Consider the following 18,743-nt stretch of genomic DNA (forward strand, 5'->3'; position numbering starts at 1 on the left):
ACTCCACAGTGCAGTGCCAAAGTCGGTTCCAAACTGTTCCAGTAAAAATTGAACCCGTTGCTCTGCTGGCGGCCCTGTAGAATTAATAACATGGTGAGTGTTTTAAGAGAGGCCCAGAAAGAAGTGGATCATCACGGCAACGGCGAAAACGAAAGTTGAAAGTGAACACATGTTGGTAATTCACCCTGGTTGGAGCAGCTGTGCTAACTAATCAATGAATAACGCGTTTTTCTTACACAAAGTTCTCGCTAGAATCAACGAGGTAAACTGACGATGCTGCAGAACCGCGTCAAATTGCCATTGCCGGTCAAACATCGGTGCGCGCTTGTATCGGCCCGCACAAATGAGCACGATGTGCATCCAATGAACCCATAAGTGCAGTTTATTTCCGCATGCGCGTAGTGTTTAAGTTACTGGGAAAGAAATAAGATTTAGAATTGAACTCGCCGACGATGTGACAAAAAATAAAAATAAACGTCGGAACGCAAGTCACTGTGTCAAAACCGCGCTAAAATTATCGCCGCAACGCGGTTTACTGAAGAAGTTTGAATCATATTGTCTGTTTCGCGTTGCTAGGTCTCGTGGGAAACGAAAAGAATAACGCGTTGAGCCCGTTGGCCCAATTGCGGCGGCACGGGACCGTTCAAAGGTTGTCTCCACCCTGTACAGCGGTGTTGGTTTGTTCCCGCGTTTCTTTACGTTCCGTAACCTAGATGGCGCCACCATACCGTGGCAAGCGTTTGGTTTGTTTTTGCCCGCATTTAAACCTGGCTTGTTTTTGTTCTGGGAGAAAATATTCGTTCCCTGAAACAGTACTCGCTCGACAAATGGGGTCACGTAAGACACCGTTGCTTGCGTCAATCGGCCAGTGTCGTCTGAGACAACCCCAAGCCCCGTAGTGCTGTGCAGCTAAACCAAAGCATGCTGTGCGCAGTACGAACAGCAGAACGCATCAGTACTTCTATATTTACATGTGCTTTCGTAACTTCCACTGTTTGTCCCATCATTCTTATTGCTTTGTAAAGAATGTGCCCTAAATTTAAGCGCAAATCGCTCGTTCGTCTAGTTTGTAAGCTCTACCTAATTTGCGTCTGCTTCTGCCAGCCTCCGTCAATCGCAGAGCTTAGCCCATGTGACATCACAGGTTCTGTTGCGGGAAATGAGCTGGTGGGTCGCATGACCATTCCCGTTTTTCCTAATTATGTAGCTTATTTGAGCGAAGTTTACGTTAAAAGTGGTGTCAGTATGATTCTAACGAGACAATCTTTTGAATGAACCAAACTTGTGTTTTCTCTTCATGGCTCCTTTCACAGCGTTGCACTTGATGTATGAAACGCAGTAGCGTAAATTAGTGGCTTGAAGGAACGATTAACAAAACCATCGCTTATGCGCACCATGTACGGTGATATAATACACCGGGCGTTGAGTGCAGTTCCGCCGGCACATCATGTTTGCACACACCACTCAGGGAAAAAAACCAACTCGAGTGACACCATCCACACTCGTACACGGCAGAGAAGGTACACAAATGGTCAACGCAATGCCCCTTCTATACTCAATTCAGGTAACAACTAGCAACTACGGAAACAAGCCCATAAGTTTAAGGGTCTCTGCATTATAAAACACCAACGCCTTCCGCCAAGATGTTGGCACACGTATAAATGGGATCTACGGTCCGCTTGGAACGTTCGTGCAGTAGGGAAGCGTGGTTCTATAAATGTTGTAGCACGGTGCCTCAATTCACGCGCGTCTCCGCCGTACGGCAGCGCTGGCATCGAGACACCCAACTTGGAACAGTAGAACGCGGTAAATGTAAATTGACATGAGCAAACCTCTAGCGTGTTATCTTGGGAGGAACGAGACGGGAAAGGAACAGCATGAGAGGTGAGCGGGAAAGAGAAGGGAGACCTTTACTTGGCAGAGGCGCCAGTCGGCCATTTTTCCCCCAAAGAGATGCTTTATTTGCCTCTGGAGGCCTTTCGAGGGTCTGCTGCTGCCTTCTGTTCCCGTGGGCGAATGCGTGGCTCATGCCCGGCGGCTCCACCTGCCCGCCGCTCTGGTGGCGAAAAGGAGCATCCTAGGCTCCTGACAAAATCATGAACGCCCCCGCCACCGCGAGACCACGAGAACCCGCGCTAGCACAACAGCTCAAAAGCGCTCCCGCAGCGCCCAGGACACCCAGGCCCGATAAACTTATCACACGGAACCAGAGCGCGTTTACCAACAACGAAACGTCGCGTACACCGCAAATGTATGTATGCTGGGTATATATGCTGGCTCGAAGGTATTAGGGGAACTTAGGGAAACAAAGTGGCCGGCAATAAAAGACGGCGAGCGTCGTTCGAACTAGGCCCAGAAGTGACGAGCGAGCAAACGTGCCCCACACACTTTCGTCTCAACCGAGTTATGCCACGACGCCCGTGCAATCATTCCAAACACTGCTACTTGAACTCCATTATGCAACTGAGGGCACCGACATTAATGACGATGTGAACCTCGCCGAAAGTTTCGCTTTATATGGCCTCATATGCGCGGGATCCACCTTTCTTTTCCTCTCTCTCTCTTAGTAGCGTAGCCCTCACCTGTAGTGGCAGCAGGTCTTGTGCGCGTGTTCGCGAAGGTCGACAATGTCGATGATGAGATCGACAGCCGCGCCCAGGCGCTTTTCCGGCACGCCGCGGAGCCGCCCGAACATGAAGAGCGTCTCGAAAGCGTTCAGCTTCTCGAGCAGCGCGTCCACTTGCGGACAGTATCCAATCTTGGACTGCCACTGAACGATGCAAAAAGAGCGAAAAGCAGAAAAAAAAAAACATTTTCTTGGACACTTGGAAACGGAAGTCAAGCTGGCGCGTATAGCCTGTGGGGAGAACGGGTTACTCGGCTGCGGACGGGCGCGATCTGTATCGAATCTCCTGGCTGCCGGCTGATGTCGCTTTGTTAAAATTATTTGAAAACAGATCGTCCATACACGTAGTCTGTGAATAGCCATTTGTGTGTATGGGTACCAGTTGCAGCGTTGAATAAAATCGTCTGGGGCGAATGAACATCCTGAGAACATTCCTATGGAGGCTCTCAAGTGACAGCTTCTATACAACCTGGAAATCCAAGTGACTCGAAGGCTAGTTACAACGTATACCGAAATATATTCTGCGTGACCTTTACAAGCTATGTGGCTCGTAGTCAGGGTTTCGACTCCCGTAAAGTGAACTTTCGATGTAGAATTATGTACCGTTAGGAACCGAATACACTCGAAATATCCACCCGCCGCGGTGGCTCAGTGGCTAAGGCGTTGCGCTGCTGAGCACGAGGTCGCGGGTTCGATTCCCGGCCGCGGCGGCCGCTTTTCTGATGGAGGCGAAAAGCAAAAACGCCCGTGTGTACGAGATTTCGGCGCACGATAAAGATCCCCAGGTGGTCAAAATTAATCCGGAGCCCTCCACTACGGCGCGCCTCATCGCCTGCGTTGCGTCGGCGCGTTAAACCCCACATTCAATCAATTCAATTCACTCGAAATATCAACCTGAACACAGGATCTTAGATTTATGCTTCGTGAATGACTACAGCTCTTTACGGTTAGGACCCTTGGAAAGCAAAATTTCCTGGTCTAGTCGACGAACCTGCCACAATGGGCTACCGTTGTGCGCCGCAGATAAATGTTACCACTCGGGCACAGTGGTTTATGCTCGCGAAACTGCCCTACCGCGACAACGCACCGTGTGCATGTGTAGGCCAACGGCACCACAGAAGCGTTGACGCACCGTGTGATCGAGAAGGCATTCGGTTTTTCTAATGCCAGGTGTGACCGTTTGTGGCTTTACATGGCCTCTCAGAAACTTTACTACGACAATGAGCGCTACCATCCAACACTCCTCCCGACCCGCAAGAAACCGCAAAGCGCCGTTAAGGAGGCACACTGGTCCTAAACCAAAAATATTTTTACAGTTACGATGATAAAAATTGGAGGACATATGCAATTTTCATTCTGATTGTAGATATAAAATTTGTTCTTGTGTACAAGAGATGAATTCAAATTTATCCGCATTTTTACATTTGATTTTTTTACAGCTTTTGTAGAAAAACTGCTGGAATGGCGGAGCTGAACAAGGTACCAGTGAACTGTGCACAAATCAAAGAGTGCAATAAGACTAATAGTATCAATCTATCTGGTCTGTATCAGAAGTTATGACTGTTTGAAGTTTGAGCTTGAAAGGTGGAAACCAGAAACACCGGTTTTGCCTTCCAAGCCCAATCTTCAAACGGTGGTAACTTCTGCTACAGACCAGATAGAATAATACTATTAGTCTTATTGCACTCTTTGATTTGTGCACAGTTCACTGGTACCTTGTTCAGCTGCGCCATTCTAGCAGTTTTTTCCAAAAGCTGTCAAAAAATCAAATGTAAAAATGCGGATAAATTTGAATGCATCTCTTTTACACAAGAACAAATATTTTATATCTACAATCAGAATGAAAATCTGCATATGTCCTCCTTATATCTACAATCAGAATGAAAATCTGCATATGTCCTCCAATTTTTCATAACTGTAAAAATTAAGTTTTTGATCTAAGGCCAATGTGCTCCCTTAATTGAGAATCAAGCTTCGGACTTCGTACCGTGCGCGCGTTCCTGGAGAGCACCAAGTCCGGCATGTAGGCCTCTCCCTCGTTCATGCTGATGAGCGCCGCCAGTATGCGGAACGTGGTCGTCTTCCCCGCGCCATTGACGCCCAGAAGGCCGAAGCACTCCCCGGGCCGCAGGGCCAAGTAGATCCCCCTGACGGCCTGCAGGTCGCCGAAGTTCTTGCGCAGGTTGTTGGCGACCATGCTGTGCTGGGAGAACGTCGAGGCGGCGCAAAGGTTGAGCACCAGCGACCTCTCGGCCGCCACGTCCTGCTCTATCTTCTGCTGCGTGATCTTGCGCCTCGGGGGTTGCATGCTGGGCAAGAATCCGGCAGACAGGCGAAATAGGAGGTACACGAAGATTAGGAGGCCTTCGACAAACATGATCAGCACGTCCGGTAGGATTCCGTACTCGGAGGTGGACAGGAGCTCAACGGGCCGCCACGACTTGGTCGTCCTGCCCAGCACGACTGTAAGTGAGGAATACTGTGCAGTTACTTCGTCCTTCCTGGCACTGGGGAGCCAGCAAGCGTGGTGTGCCTCCATCAGTTCCAAATGAGGGCTGTAGGCGATATCTTTTGATAAGATGTTTCGTTTCGGCGCACACGTAAAGTAGTGACTTGATTACATAGGTTGTGAGTCCCCACACAGTTGGTTACATTAGGTACAGAAGTGACTTGAATATATTTTACCGGGAAAACAAGGCACGGACGATGAAAGGTACATACAGGACGATGTATCCTTCTTCACTGGCGTGTTATTTTCGCTGGTAGAATGTATTCGAGTCAAAACCAACTAGCCAAACTTTCAGCCTTAACAGAAGTGGCGATCGAGGTCACCGTGCAATGCATATCCTTCACAGAATATTTTTTCACACTCAGAAGACCAGGCTTCAAATCCTCGTATTTCGGTTAGATTCTTGTACTTCTAAATGTGTTAAATATTTCATACGCGGGTAGTGGGGCCATTGCTGTGAAAGTCGCATTACAATGCATCCATCTTGAGGACAAGTCATTGTAGTGAGTGGCCTAGTCAATGCGGTTATGTACGGTAGTTACACGTTATACTACAAGTAATGCTGCAAAGGTAAGCACTTCTTAGATTCACTGGGAAAACAGAATCAGAACATTCTTACGGATGTTTAGATAGAACAGTGAAGTTAACCGCGACAATTTGAAATTGAAGCGGCAATTTCGCACAAATATTTTTTGGCAGCAGTTCCTGTTCTTTAACACGTGAACGTTTTAACGAAGCATATTATAAAATGTAGCGGACCCGTCCGCCACAGCGAACTTTCCTGTAGCATGTCCGGTAAATTTGTTTACGTAAAATGCAGTCAAACAAAGCTGCAGCACATTAGGAAAAGCATTAATAGAAGGAAACGGGGAAAAATATTAAGACTTTACTTATTATTATTATTATTAATATTATTATTATTATTATTATTATTATTATTGCTGTTATTGTTGTTGTGGTGGTGGTAGTGGGGATAGTGGTGGTGGTGGTGTGGAACAAACAAACATGCAAAACAAACTATGCTTATTAGTAGTGTCCAGAAAAAGTTTATATCCATCTTTAACCATCGCTGTGCTACCCATAACGATTAAATTCCTGATCACATCTTGTGCCAATGCTAGCATGCTTAACTTCCAGGCATACTAAGGCGGATATTCTTTTCCTATTCAAAATCCTTCACAGCACAGTGTCTTGTGGTGAGATAATGCGACATGTTCCACTCCATGCGCCGCAAAGTCAACTAGAAGACACGGTACATTCTTTATTCCCAAATGTCTGCGTGGCTTGTGCCCCATGTTTTTATTGCAGTGTATACACACAATCAGTACTCACATATATAATGATTCGCTAACTCTATTACGCAAACAAGTCTGTGAGCTTGTCATGAAAATGGCCTCATTTTATCCTTTGTTCGTGCACTGTCACTTTGAAATGCTAACAAAGCAATCCTTTGTATCTTTTTTCAATTCACTTTACTCAATGTTTGGTCTTCTCCGCATTTATGTTCATTATATCCTCAGCTTCTCACATATAAGCTATCTTGAGTGACTCCGTTTTCTACAACTACAATAAACAGTTCACCATCCATTTCCAATTTCCAATACTTTTCTACTTTGCTTACTTGTAGTCAGCTTCGGATGTGTTCCTTCAACTCTGCGTGTAAATCGGTATTTCGTTGTTTCTTGTTTTTGGCGTTCTGTTTCACTCGGACAAATATCTGGACTACCTGTTTGTTGCTAACACCGCGCATGACGCGTTAACAGTTGTCTTTCCTGGCCAAGCTAGAGTAGGTTGGCATGGCCCCCATCAACGAACAGTCACCGTAAGTCTGCACACTCCATTTCGATTGCTCGCGTTGGGCCTAACACACGCACGCACGCACACACACACGCACGCACGCACGCACACACACGTACGCACACACACACACACACACACGCACGCACGCACGCACACACGCACGCACACGCACGCACGCGCACACACGCACGCACACGTACACACACACACGCACGCACGCACACACACACACACGCATACGTACGCACACGCACGCACACACACACACACACACACACACACACACACACACACGCGCACGCACGCACGCACGCACGCACGCACAACCCGCCGCCGTGGCTCAGAGGCTAAGGCGTTGCGCTGCTGAGCACGAGGTCGCGGGTTCGATTCCCGGCCACGGCGGCCGCTTTTCTGATGGGGGCGAAAAGCAAAAACGCCCGTGTGTACGAGATTTCGGCGCACGTTAAAGATCCCCAGGTGGTCGAAATTATTCCGGAACCCTCCACTACGGCGCGCCTCATCGCCTGCGTTGCGTCGGCGCGTTAAACCCTACAATGAAATCATCAACACACACACACACACGCATGCACACACGCACGCACACACGCACGCACACTTCAATCCTCCTTTGTTACCTACAAGTCTAAAATCGGCGCAGTAACATTCAATCGTTTTTTTTTCTGTCTATAGGCGCCACTTCCTCACCGCACGAAATTCAAGATATGTACGCATTGTAGAAGAAGATGAAGAAGTAACAAAGAAGCAGAATCTCGGAACGGTGGCCTCCAGTCTCTATCTTCTCTTCGCCCGTCCCTTTCTTTACACGCATATTACGTTCGTTGGTTGCCGAAGCGTGCCCTTTTATGCCCTCCAGATTTGACGCGAACAGTTTAAATTGCAACGTAGATTCGGCGGCGCGAGTAGTGGGCGCACAACGCCAACGGCCCACTCACTGTCGCAGCAAAACACAATGGCCGAGCCCACGCGCTTGACGTCCTGGCAGAAGCGCTGCATGTCGCGGTCCACTTTCTGCCTTCGGATGTAGTGACAGGTGGCTTCCTCGAAGTCCAAGTTCACCGTGCGGATGGTGGCCGCCGAGATGGCGAAGGGCGGGAAGAACGTGAACAGCAGCCGCGGGTCCCGGCCGAAGTCTTTTCCCAGCAGATACGCGATGGTCACTCCGGGACCTGGAAGGGCGAAGAAGCTCGATGACGTGGTGACACTCCGACCAAATGGAAAAAAAGTGCGTTCTCAGTCAATTGGCGTACCCTCTCGAAGCCTGCAGCAGGGCACAGGCAATGCACGCCGTCGTTACTGAAAGCCAGCTAGCTGCAAGTTCAGAAAGCCAAGCGCACGGTAGCTTTCATTCTTGGCCGCAGCATCCTATCGGCTCTCACTTCTCTCAGACCACCTCCAGCTAAACTTTTGGTCCTTTCTACGTCTTCCTTGTCCCACTCCTTTCACCATCGCTTATTCTCCGCCCTCTCATCTACTCTCTCCATTTCCCTCTCCTCTCCTCGACATTCTCCTTCAATCACTATACTATTTTTTTAACATTCTCTTTCCTCTCTGTACCCCGCTCTCCCTCTTCAAATCTCCTCTACATCCTCCCTTTATTCCTCCACACCATTGTCCCTGCTCCCCTTCAGCCTTCCTACGGAGGTTCCCTCGCTTGGGTGACGCGATTCACCTGCACCTCACGTGACCCACCGGGGACACACCCGTAGGTCACTAGTTGATCCTGCTCAGTCCCTAGAAATATGTGGGGTCACTCCTGTGTCACGTTACACACCAGTCCTCCACGACTGGCCTACTGAACAAAAGGGTCATGGTTTGGGCCTGTTTGTGATGCATAATTGGAACTGAAAGCGCAAATTAGACACGGACAAAGAAAGGGAACAACAGGACGAGCGCTGATTGGTCACCGATGAGTATAATCCCTGATCAACCACTGTGAGCCACTGATCCATATCCCACTGGGTTAGCAATCGAGGGGCACGCTCACCAGTGGCATCGCTTGCTTATTCGGGTGACCGACTGACAGGCAGGCCGGCTAAACTTTACGCATTTAATTGACGTAAAAGAAGCGTATCCCACGCATAGATGAGGATCGACATTACACGAAGCTTTCATAGTAACGTACTTGAGTTGAAATGAACTTTCGTGTGACATTTTTCAGGGTGCTGTTGTATGTGGCATAGTTACTCATTTTTGAGAATGAGAACAGAGCCAAAGAAATCTTCGGTTTAAATGGGCTAACTTAAAAAAAAACCCAATTCCACCCCGTGTGAAATCTGCTGAAACAGCGTAGCTGTGGCTTACTTGTGTCGGCTCGAACGTCAACGGTCGCTCGCCCTAGAACGGCAGCGCGGTCACCGCGCAAATTCTACGGTTCGCGCAAACGAATCGGCAGCTAAACGTCAGAGGCGCGAGGCTGCCTCACATCCTCCTCCCCTAGCGAGAGGAAGAGGAACCCGCCCCTTCGAGACCACTGCACCCTCTGTCGTTGGGTCTGAGAACCTGCTCCTACCATGCGTGACGCCCGACCTACAGCAGACGGACGAAAAGGCTCCACCTACAACACATCCGCCGCTAAAAACATTTTGCAGAGGCGCTTAGAGGGATTCTGCAACACTTTTTTGAAGCTTGTTTGAAATCTTATAGGCTTGCAGAACGTAGTCACCCAACACACCCAGTACTTAGATTAGGGTCACGCGAAGTGCCTCAGCCAAAAATTACTGCTCTAAGCCCAACAGATAACTTGCAAACTCGCTCAAAAGATTTTTCTCTCTCTCCCGGTCTTGACGTTCTTCGACGGTCCGAATAACGTCACTGAGGCCATGTAGAGGCTGTTGGCCGGTTTTCCTTCACTTGCAGCAATGAACGCTTGTCGATAGCAACTTTAAAAATAAAGCCACAAAGACAAAGCAGAAACGGAAAGCTTATCTGGTGCGGCGAGCAAATCACGCAGTGCCGCTCCGTGTTGGGGATAACTGTAGCTTTCGCAGTGCTTCCAGACGCGAAGGAAAGAGTGAAAGCGTTTATCGAAAGTGTTGGAGGGTCTCTTCAAGACTGCTTTCTCGGCACGAACACATGTGCCATATGTTAACATGTTCACGTGCGAGAATAACCGGAAATGCGCCGTGCACCACGCAGGAACACCGCCCGGCTCGCTTGCTTTCTTGCTTGTTCGCTTGCTTGCTCGCTGGCTTAGTAGCTAACATTTTCAGCGCAAAAGTGGTTCTTTGCCATTTTGAGCTGCGGACGGCTTCATCGAAAAAACGTTGGCTCTCATTTTTAAGATGTTTGATTTCTCCCTACTCTCCTTTCCCCAGGTTACGTGCAAAATGACAGCCCACGTGCAACAGTCGTTGAAGATTTGCCAATGATACCCGTGATAGTAAGGCTCAATTTATTTATCCTGAAATACGATAAGGACGGTGTCTAGCATGCGAAGCAATTACCTCGATGTATGTGTTATATTTCATTGAAAAATTCTCACCAGCATGTTTGCCATTGCTCCTATTCGGTGGCAGGCCAGCATAGAATAAATATAAAGGCTGTGAGCGCGCGATGATGGGCCGACAACCATCGCGACACGCGCCAGCGATGCACACCTTTTTTGGTACAATTAGTTTGTCCGGTACGTTAGACACGATTACCTGCACCGGACCGCCGCACCAAGGCTAAATACAAAGCAAGCATGACGTGGCCGTTAGTGATGCTACAAAATTTATTTCGCAAAAAAATTATTCTTTCCACTTGCCTGCTACGCTGAAGATGCCGAGGACGACAGCGTAGGCGGCGCCTTCAATCTGAGAGTGTTCCGCCACCAAGTACGGAAGGAGTATGGCGACCGGTGCGAACGCGACCATGATGACCCCCAGGGCCGCTGGAACGATAGAGAAATAGCACCTGCTCATTCAAGGAGGTTTAGTGGAATAACGTGCTTTACTGACGGGACTATGACCGCACTTGCGAGAATCGGTACCAGTGCGCTATAGGTGGTATTCACTGAAAAGTTTCGTTGTCAATTTCTTCGCTTGGCAACACCAGAAACGCCCACGGACGTGGCGCGGTTTGTGCCACTGCGCCCGCACACCCAAGAAAAAAAAAACACCGGCGTGCGTCGTCTGCTCCGTTTCAACCCGATTACCAACGGTGGTGTCAAGAGAGATGTTATTAATTGCACTCACATTGGACTCGACGCATTATATTACGTCCGGTGGGGTAGAGTTTGGAACGTCCAACCCAAATCATGTACTTAGCACGGACGAGTACCACCGTACCGCGGAGACCGAAGTAACAAGGGATGGCGCACTCACATGGTTGTCTACCGTATAAACCGGATTATAGGTCGACCCGGTATATAGGTCGACCCCCTACCTTGAGGTGGGAAAAGTTGACAAAAAAAATAATTTGGCACAGAAGCGCACTCACAATGTCTATATTTATTTTCGACGCCCGTCTGTCACTGCCACTCACTATGCCTGCCGAAGTCACTCGTCCGAGCTCTCAGAGTCGTCCAAGGATGACTGCTTCGCACTGTCATCTTCCATGCCATCAGGCGCGTTGCTGATGGAGCACTTCCTGAACGCTCGTGTACCCATGTCGTCGGGCAGCGACTGCCCAGAGAAGGACACCCAGCTTGACACGGTCGCAACCGGCCCGTATAGGTCTTTTTGTTGTCGCCGGCTATCTACTCATTGTACAGTTCGCGGAGCCGGTCCGCGCATGGCCTCCGGAGCGATCGTGAGCGAAGTTCCCGGACGAAGTCCGCCACTTTGTTCTCCAACTCGGGGTGCACCGCTTGACGTCCACAGAACGATCGGTTTCGGGGGTTGCACGCGCACAGCTTAGCTTTCTGGCTCCGCCAGTACCGCACACTTTTCTCTGAAACGCCTAACTGGCGTTACGCCGCCATATTCCCATTCTGCTCGGTGACGCAATCACCGTCAGCTTAAACGCCGCGGTGAACTGGCGTCGACTGCCGCCACTCATCTCGGAACAGAGACGTACAGAAATGTACCCACGCACGCGTAATAGACGAGTAAAATACGAAAAACTAGAGAAAAGCGAAATCAAATAAAGGCCTGATAGAGCGAGAGAGCAGTCCGACACGAATGGCGATTGGCGACGGACTACGCTTCCACATTGTTGCCAGACAACGATTTACATTCTGCCAATGACCGCTATATAAGACGAGGAGTGACTTTTGTGCGGATTTTTTTGGGAAAAAACTCGACCTATATTCCGGTTTATACATGCGTCCCTCGCCAGTGAATACAAGCTATATAACAAGCGTTGGTCGCACAAAGCGTGGTCTTCGCGATAATGGGACCGTGATTAATGTCGAGCAAAGAAGCTTCTTCAAAGACCCCAGCTTTCGTCACATGTGAGGCACCAAAGACGAAGCAGTATTGCCAAATCATATTTCTCTATTCTGTGGTTCGAAAGCGCTCCTTGCACCTGCGAGTACGAAACACCTCTGACTTCAGCTCTGAAATGAAACCAATTTTTCTCATTGAAGCATCGCAAGGCTGTAAGGACGAGAACTGTAGCGGCGAACAAACAATCTCGCGCACCAATTTGTGGTTCTGGTTGGTTGGCAGTTCTGTCGGAAAACAAAACAGATCCTGTCGACGATTTTTCTGCTTTAATTAAAATTTTGAGCCCTGCTATTGGGATAAGCTGATTCGGTGATAGAGTGCCCTCAACAATTCGGGGGAGACAAGCGATTTTGCCCAATTAATCGTCTCATCCTGAGGCACCCCCCCCCCCCCCCCCCACCCCCATCCACCTCCTTTACTTCACTCCTCTCCCTATGAACGTTCGTCTCGCTTTGCAATCCTTGTCCCGGCCACTGCCTCCGATATACAGTGCTTTCGTTTTGCGCCTTCCATTTGGTTACTCCCACATTGCGTATGCCAGTTATGGCGCCCAGGTTCTGCGGTTATGAAAATGTCACTGGTGGGAGGCGAGTGCAGACAATAGTGAGCACCATAAAACAGCGGCAAGGCTTGCGTTCCGACTCAGACTTGTTTTTCTTGGGGAAAGACAGCGCGTGCGCAACAGTGGTGATCTCCAAATCACATTACTGCATAGGCAGCAGAAATGGCGTTTTAGAAGCTTTACGGCATTGTGATAAGCGCTAACCCCATGGAGCGATTTTGCAAGCGATTTGGGGAGCGACGCGACAAGCGACCAACTACTTTTCGTTGCGAACCAAATCGCTCATCGAATCGCTCGGTTCTGGGTCGACAGAAAAAATCTCTCACCTCCCGGAAGTGGCCTCGGCGACTAGCCGATAGGAGAGCCGTAAGGGACCCTACAACACTTCCGATAAGCGCTTTCACTCTTTCCTTCGCACCTGAAAGCGTATCTACGTGATTTGCTCGTCGCACCAGATGCGCCTTCCATTTCTGCTTTGTTTTTGTGGTTTTCCTTTAAGTTGCAATCGAAAAGAGTTCATTGCTGCAACTGAAGGAAAACCGGCCAACAGCCGCTACATGGCCTTAGTGACGTAATTCGGGCTACCGCAAAACGTCAAGACAGGGAAAGAGAGAAAAATCTTTTGAGCGAGTTTCCAAGTTACCTGCTGGGCATAGAACGGAAATTTTTGGCTGAGGTACTTTGCGACCCCCTAATCTAAGTACTGTGTACGTGTGCTGTGTGACTATGCCTTGCAAGTTAAAAGTTGAAAAAAGTGTTGCAGCGTCCCTTTAAGCCAGAAATACACAAGCAACACTCGTGGTCGGTGAAGATCATGTCCTGTAATGTGACCGGGCGTTGTTTGTGCATCAAAGGAAAAGTGACAAGAGCGAGTGTAAACATTGCGCCGTTTCATTTCTGCGGAATCATGTGCTTGTGTGTTTTTTTTTTTTTTTAATCTTGTACATTTATGCGTGTTTTCCTGTTCCCTTTTGCATAAACCAAGTTGAAGTCGAGCGTGTGTTTAGTCTTTTCTTTCTTCGTGCTGTGCTAAAGTTCGCTAGAGGTATGAGTTCATTAGTCACTCGTGGTCTGCGCGGACTCCCTCACCACTGGATCGCGCCGAGAGCTGCTTGAGCAGGGCGAAGCCGACGTATATGGCGGTCATGGGTAGTAGGTAGAAGAGCAGGTCGAAGAGGAAGTGCGTGCCCAGGTAGACGAGCGGGGAGACGCCCGTCATGAGCTGCATGCGGCGCGCGTCGTTGTACACCTCGACCGAGGGCAGCACCGCGAAGGAGCCGGCCAGCAGGCCGAAGCTGACGCAGGCCAGCACGCCCCAGTACGCGTTCACGTCGGTCAGCAGCTCGAGCAGCGCCGCGCGGGGGTCGCTCCGGCTGCCCGCCGGGTCGTAGCTCTCGCCGCCCCTGCCCAGCTCCGCGGCGCTCAGCGTGTGCAGCGACACACCGGCGCGGATGCGGCTGCTCGACACGCCCGTGTACGTCCGCAGGAGCGCCGTGTCCACCAGATTCAGGTGCACGCTGGGCCCGACCAGGCTCAGCGCGCTCGTCCACGCTTCGATCCTGCAGATATCAGGGCCCACCAGTACGGCGGCAAGAGCTGATGCGAGCACGACTACAGCGTTGATCATAAGATTCCCAGGTGAAAATATATGTTTTTTTTTCTAGCTGGATTATTGAACCAGAAATTTCTTCTACCTCGAAATATTGTAGCTGGAAAGAGGCAGAATTTCTAGCTGTAAATTCAGTTCCTGGTTCATTTCTAGTTGGATTGAGATTTACTTCCAGCTAGCATTTGTCAATCCATCTAGAAGAAGAAAAAACCGCAAGCTGGAAATAATTGTCTCTAGCTAGACTGAAAAATTTTCTAGTTAAATCTATCGACTCCGGCTAGAATCTAATAATCTTGTCAGAAAGGAAGCCGGAAATCACAAATTTAAAAGCATTTTACGTTATTATATATATATATATATATATATATATATATATATATATATATATATATATATATATATATATATATATATATATATATAAAGAAAAAAAACTGAACAAGGTAAAAGCTCGATTGTTGCCAACGTTTCAGCGAAGAGACTTGCTTTCGTCAGGGCAATCTCTCGCCTGGCTGGCACGCTTTATATAGGGGTAGGTCCCCAGGTGAGAGGGGAGAAGGAAAGAAGGATGTGAAATTGAGAAAGCGGATTGGTTTGGGAGTATGTCGGGGGAGATACCGAGGGGCAAAGAAGGTTGTATAGTTTAAGCCGCGAAGTATGTCACAGGGAAGTCAGCCGGTGGTTGATATTCGGGGAATTTTTGGAGAGAAAAGATGAGAGGGTGTTTGTTGACCCGCCGCGGGGCATACGGGAAGGTTCTCAGAACCGCCGGAAGCAGACCACGCGGAGAGAGTGGGGTCCTTATCAGAAACTATCTGCAAGCCTCAGGTCCCAAGAAAAGATAGAGAAGGGGGGAAGTAACTAGGTCAAGGGAAAAAGAAAAAAGAGAAAAAAAAACAGGGAGGGAAACCACACAAACCCACACACAAAAGAAAAAGCAATGACCCGGAAACTGAAATAGCACATGTCACCGACGGCAACATTCCTGGAACAGGCCTGTCCTGAAACTGAAAAACGAAAATGAGTGACGTACGGGGCACAAGACCACGTGGAGTAAAAAAAAAGAAATAAATAAAATAAATAAAATCGAATTCCAAAGGCAAAGGTTGGAGGGATGCGGGCGAGTATTAAGCTAGATGCTAAGGAATGAAAAAAAAAGAAATTAGCTGACAAGGTAAGGACCAGAGGGAGCGGTAATAGTCTTTGGATAAGATAAATGCAAGACATTGGGCATTTTTTCTCCACTTTCTTATTTTCCAACTTCTTTATCTTGAGCTACTACATCCTCCCCTTTGCTTTCCGATGTCTTCTTGACTGCCAATTCTTATATTGCATATATATATATATATATATATATATATATATATATATATATATATATATATATATATATATATATATATATATATATATTGTATTTTCGCGATTCTGAGCACCCCCAGCCTTCAGGTAGGGTTTCGGAAAAAGAGTTTGCATGCGAATCCGAGCAACCCCTTTTTTGCGACGAAGAGCGCGATGCCCAGGATGCAGACCACGCTTGCTCGCTGTGTTGATGAGCCCGAGCTGTCGGAGCAGAGAAATCTCCGGCTTCTCGCGCACGGCCAGGCAAGATGGAAGCGCTGAGCCTAGCCCGGCTGTGTCTCGTATTGCTGCGCTCCAACACTACCCGACACACACACTGCACGACGGGGCGACTGCAGAAGGCGTCCCCGTTAACCTTCGCAAGGTGGATTTCAGGCGCTTGGGAAGGGTCCACGTTGACGTTGTGGCCAAGTCATTCCGGAAATGTTCGATTACAAACCACTTTCTTGGAAGAGAAGGCGACCTTCTTGCGATACTCGGAGCGGCGGCTCGTGGTGCGGGACGGTTTCGAGTAATAGTGAGAGTGGCTGAGTATATCACACGAAAGGAACAGGATCGGTGTGTGTGTGCCATTTTTTGAATCTGTGCTTAAGTTGCAGCCATTTCGTTAGGTTATTCCGCAAAGAAGTGGGGGTGAGGGAGGGGGAGGGGTCATCACGGAGAAAAGGGGGTGCGTAGAATCGAGTAAACACGGTAATCACGGCAGTACGTACGGATGCCGAGGCAGGATTCATATATGGCGGCAAATGAATCAAGTCTCGCATTGTACGTTGTTAAGTGACTTCAGATGAGACTGCCCTGCCTTAACCACGCGCTCTTTGCCGCTTTATTCGCCTGAGACATAGTTGCGCTACCTATAGGACTCGTAGGGCGATTTTCGGGCGCTTAGGCCGTAGACGGGTTATACGGGTTATACAGGTTACGGGTTTACTCTAGTATCCACCGCAGTGCCTTATTACGCAGCGCTGAATCGAAAAAGGACACACGCGTGCTCACAAAGCAGCTTCTGCTGCAACGAGACGGCACGAGCGAGTGAGCGAGCCTTGAAGTCCCCTTTGCTACGGTTTAGCGCGCCGTGGCCATTTTTGACTGCTTCCTGCTGCGTAATAAAGCGCTCATTGGCTTTCGGCAGACGTTTAGGTGTTTGGAGAGCTGCACATTATTACCAAGTAATTTAACCTATTAAAATGCTACGCGTGACAAAGAAAATAGGGCCAGCGTCGAGAGGGAGGGAGGAGAAAGCCGGGTAAAGAGCTCTTAAAAGAAGCATGAAGGCATGAAGACAGAACACAACTGTTTATTTTGAAAGGATTCATCGATTGCAGGGTTTAACGCGCCGAAGCAACGCGGGAGATGACGAGCGCTGTAGTGGAGGGCTCCGGATTAATTTTGACCACCTGGGGATCTTGAACGTGCGCCGAAATCTCGTACACACGGGCGTTTTCGCTTTTCGCCTCCACCAGAAAAGCAGCCACCGCGGCCGGGAATCCAAACTGCGTCCTCGGGCTAAGCAGCACAGCGCCACAGCCACTGAGACACCGCGGCGAGTTTAATTTTAATGGACTAATGACAAGTAACTCGCCGAGCTGCTGCATAAGCCACGAAACACGTTTTTGTAACCGCAGAAAATGCAAGAAACATTGAAAGCCTCAAATATCGCACTGCAGTGACGTAATATGAGCAGCAGTGGCGCAATAGAGGCCAGCACTAAAAAAATTGGGAGCGTATCTCCTCCTTTCGTTGCCAATGTCGACAAAATACGATAGTCGTTGTCAACATTTGCCAAGTAAATGCCTCCCTTTGCTTTCCCGCTCACCTCTCATGCTGTTCCTATGCCGTCGCGCTCCTGCGAAGGTTAACACACTAAGGTTTGCTCAACTCAATTTAAATTTACCGCATTCTGCTGCTACAGGCTGGGTTCCTCGATGCCAGCGCCTCAGTACGGCGGAGACGCGCGTGAATCGAGGCGCCCTACTTCAACGTTTGCCCTATTCCACGTGCGTTCCAAGCAGAGCGTGGAACCTATCGCGGAACCTTTCGTTGCTGTTGCCGTGCGATTTCTCAAATGCCACATGGCAGGCGAGCGTTTTCTGCAGTTGATGTAGTATTTCATTCGCTATCGCAAAAACCAAGAATACATGAATTTTTCAATAAAGGAACAATCCAAATATTACTTGTGTATTGAAGTTCTGCCTTATCTTTGCGTAATGTCTTGTTCTTGTTCAACAGTGCTGAGAAGTATGAACGTTGACACCAGACGCAGACTTTAGATTTGGTTGTATGTAAGGCTATTGAGCAGCCTTCGTTTCACTTTGACCAGGTTGCTGAATCGAGTCACACAGAGACAGACAGACGAACAGACATACAGACAGACCAAAATTTCTGGGTTTATGCAGCCCAAGAAAGACTACCGGCGGCGAAAACACAATTATCGGTGTGCTAACTGCGTGATAGCATGCGAGTGATACGATCAAACGGAACTAGATGTCCTATTACAAAAGCCCAGTCGCGTTTCTTGAAGGCAACTTGGGTGAGCGGCCTCCGTCGCCCAAAGAAAAATGTGTGACTTCATTTAGAAACCGCGGGAAACTAGTTCGGGAGTCACCGCTTTATTAACGCGAAAATGTTTTATTCCTGGATACACAAAGATTTCACTCACGTCATATCCGTCACGGAAGTGACGCCAGTACAACAAAGCAAGCGGCCTGCAAAGGGTGCACCCCTGCACACTGGGTCTTCTTTCGGGGAAGCAGCCTTTAGTACTAAACAGTACGTTATACCAGAGTCCTTCAATGCTTCTCTGGTCATGAAACTCCGGGCCAAGTTTCGTACGGGGACAAAAGCTACCGCGAGTGGCGCCACCGCAGATCGGAGGGCATCTGGCG

At 48.8% G+C, this 18,743-nt stretch overlaps 1 protein-coding gene across 1 annotated transcript in view; it reads right to left on the minus strand.

Moving 5' to 3' along the window:
- Window positions 1-18,743, minus strand: part of LOC144146249 (phospholipid-transporting ATPase ABCA3-like) — a 78,197-nt gene that overhangs the window by 12,340 nt on the left and 47,114 nt on the right. Inside the window, exons 14-18 of the mRNA XM_077678213.1 lie at window positions 13,977-14,446; window positions 10,702-10,827; window positions 7,889-8,185; window positions 4,614-5,089; window positions 2,583-2,770 (exon numbers count right to left, since the gene is read on the minus strand). Of these exons, the coding sequence (XP_077534339.1) occupies window positions 2,583-2,770; window positions 4,614-5,089; window positions 7,889-8,185; window positions 10,702-10,827; window positions 13,977-14,446 (1,557 nt within the window). The remainder of the gene's footprint in view (window positions 1-2,582; window positions 2,771-4,613; window positions 5,090-7,888; window positions 8,186-10,701; window positions 10,828-13,976; window positions 14,447-18,743) is intronic.

This window comes from Haemaphysalis longicornis, unplaced genomic scaffold (assembly GCF_048455015.1).
Source record: "Haemaphysalis longicornis isolate Haplotype H1 unplaced genomic scaffold, Haemaphysalis longicornis Haplotype H1 scaffold_7, whole genome shotgun sequence".
Classification (NCBI taxonomy): Eukaryota; Metazoa; Arthropoda; class Arachnida; order Ixodida; family Ixodidae; genus Haemaphysalis; species Haemaphysalis longicornis.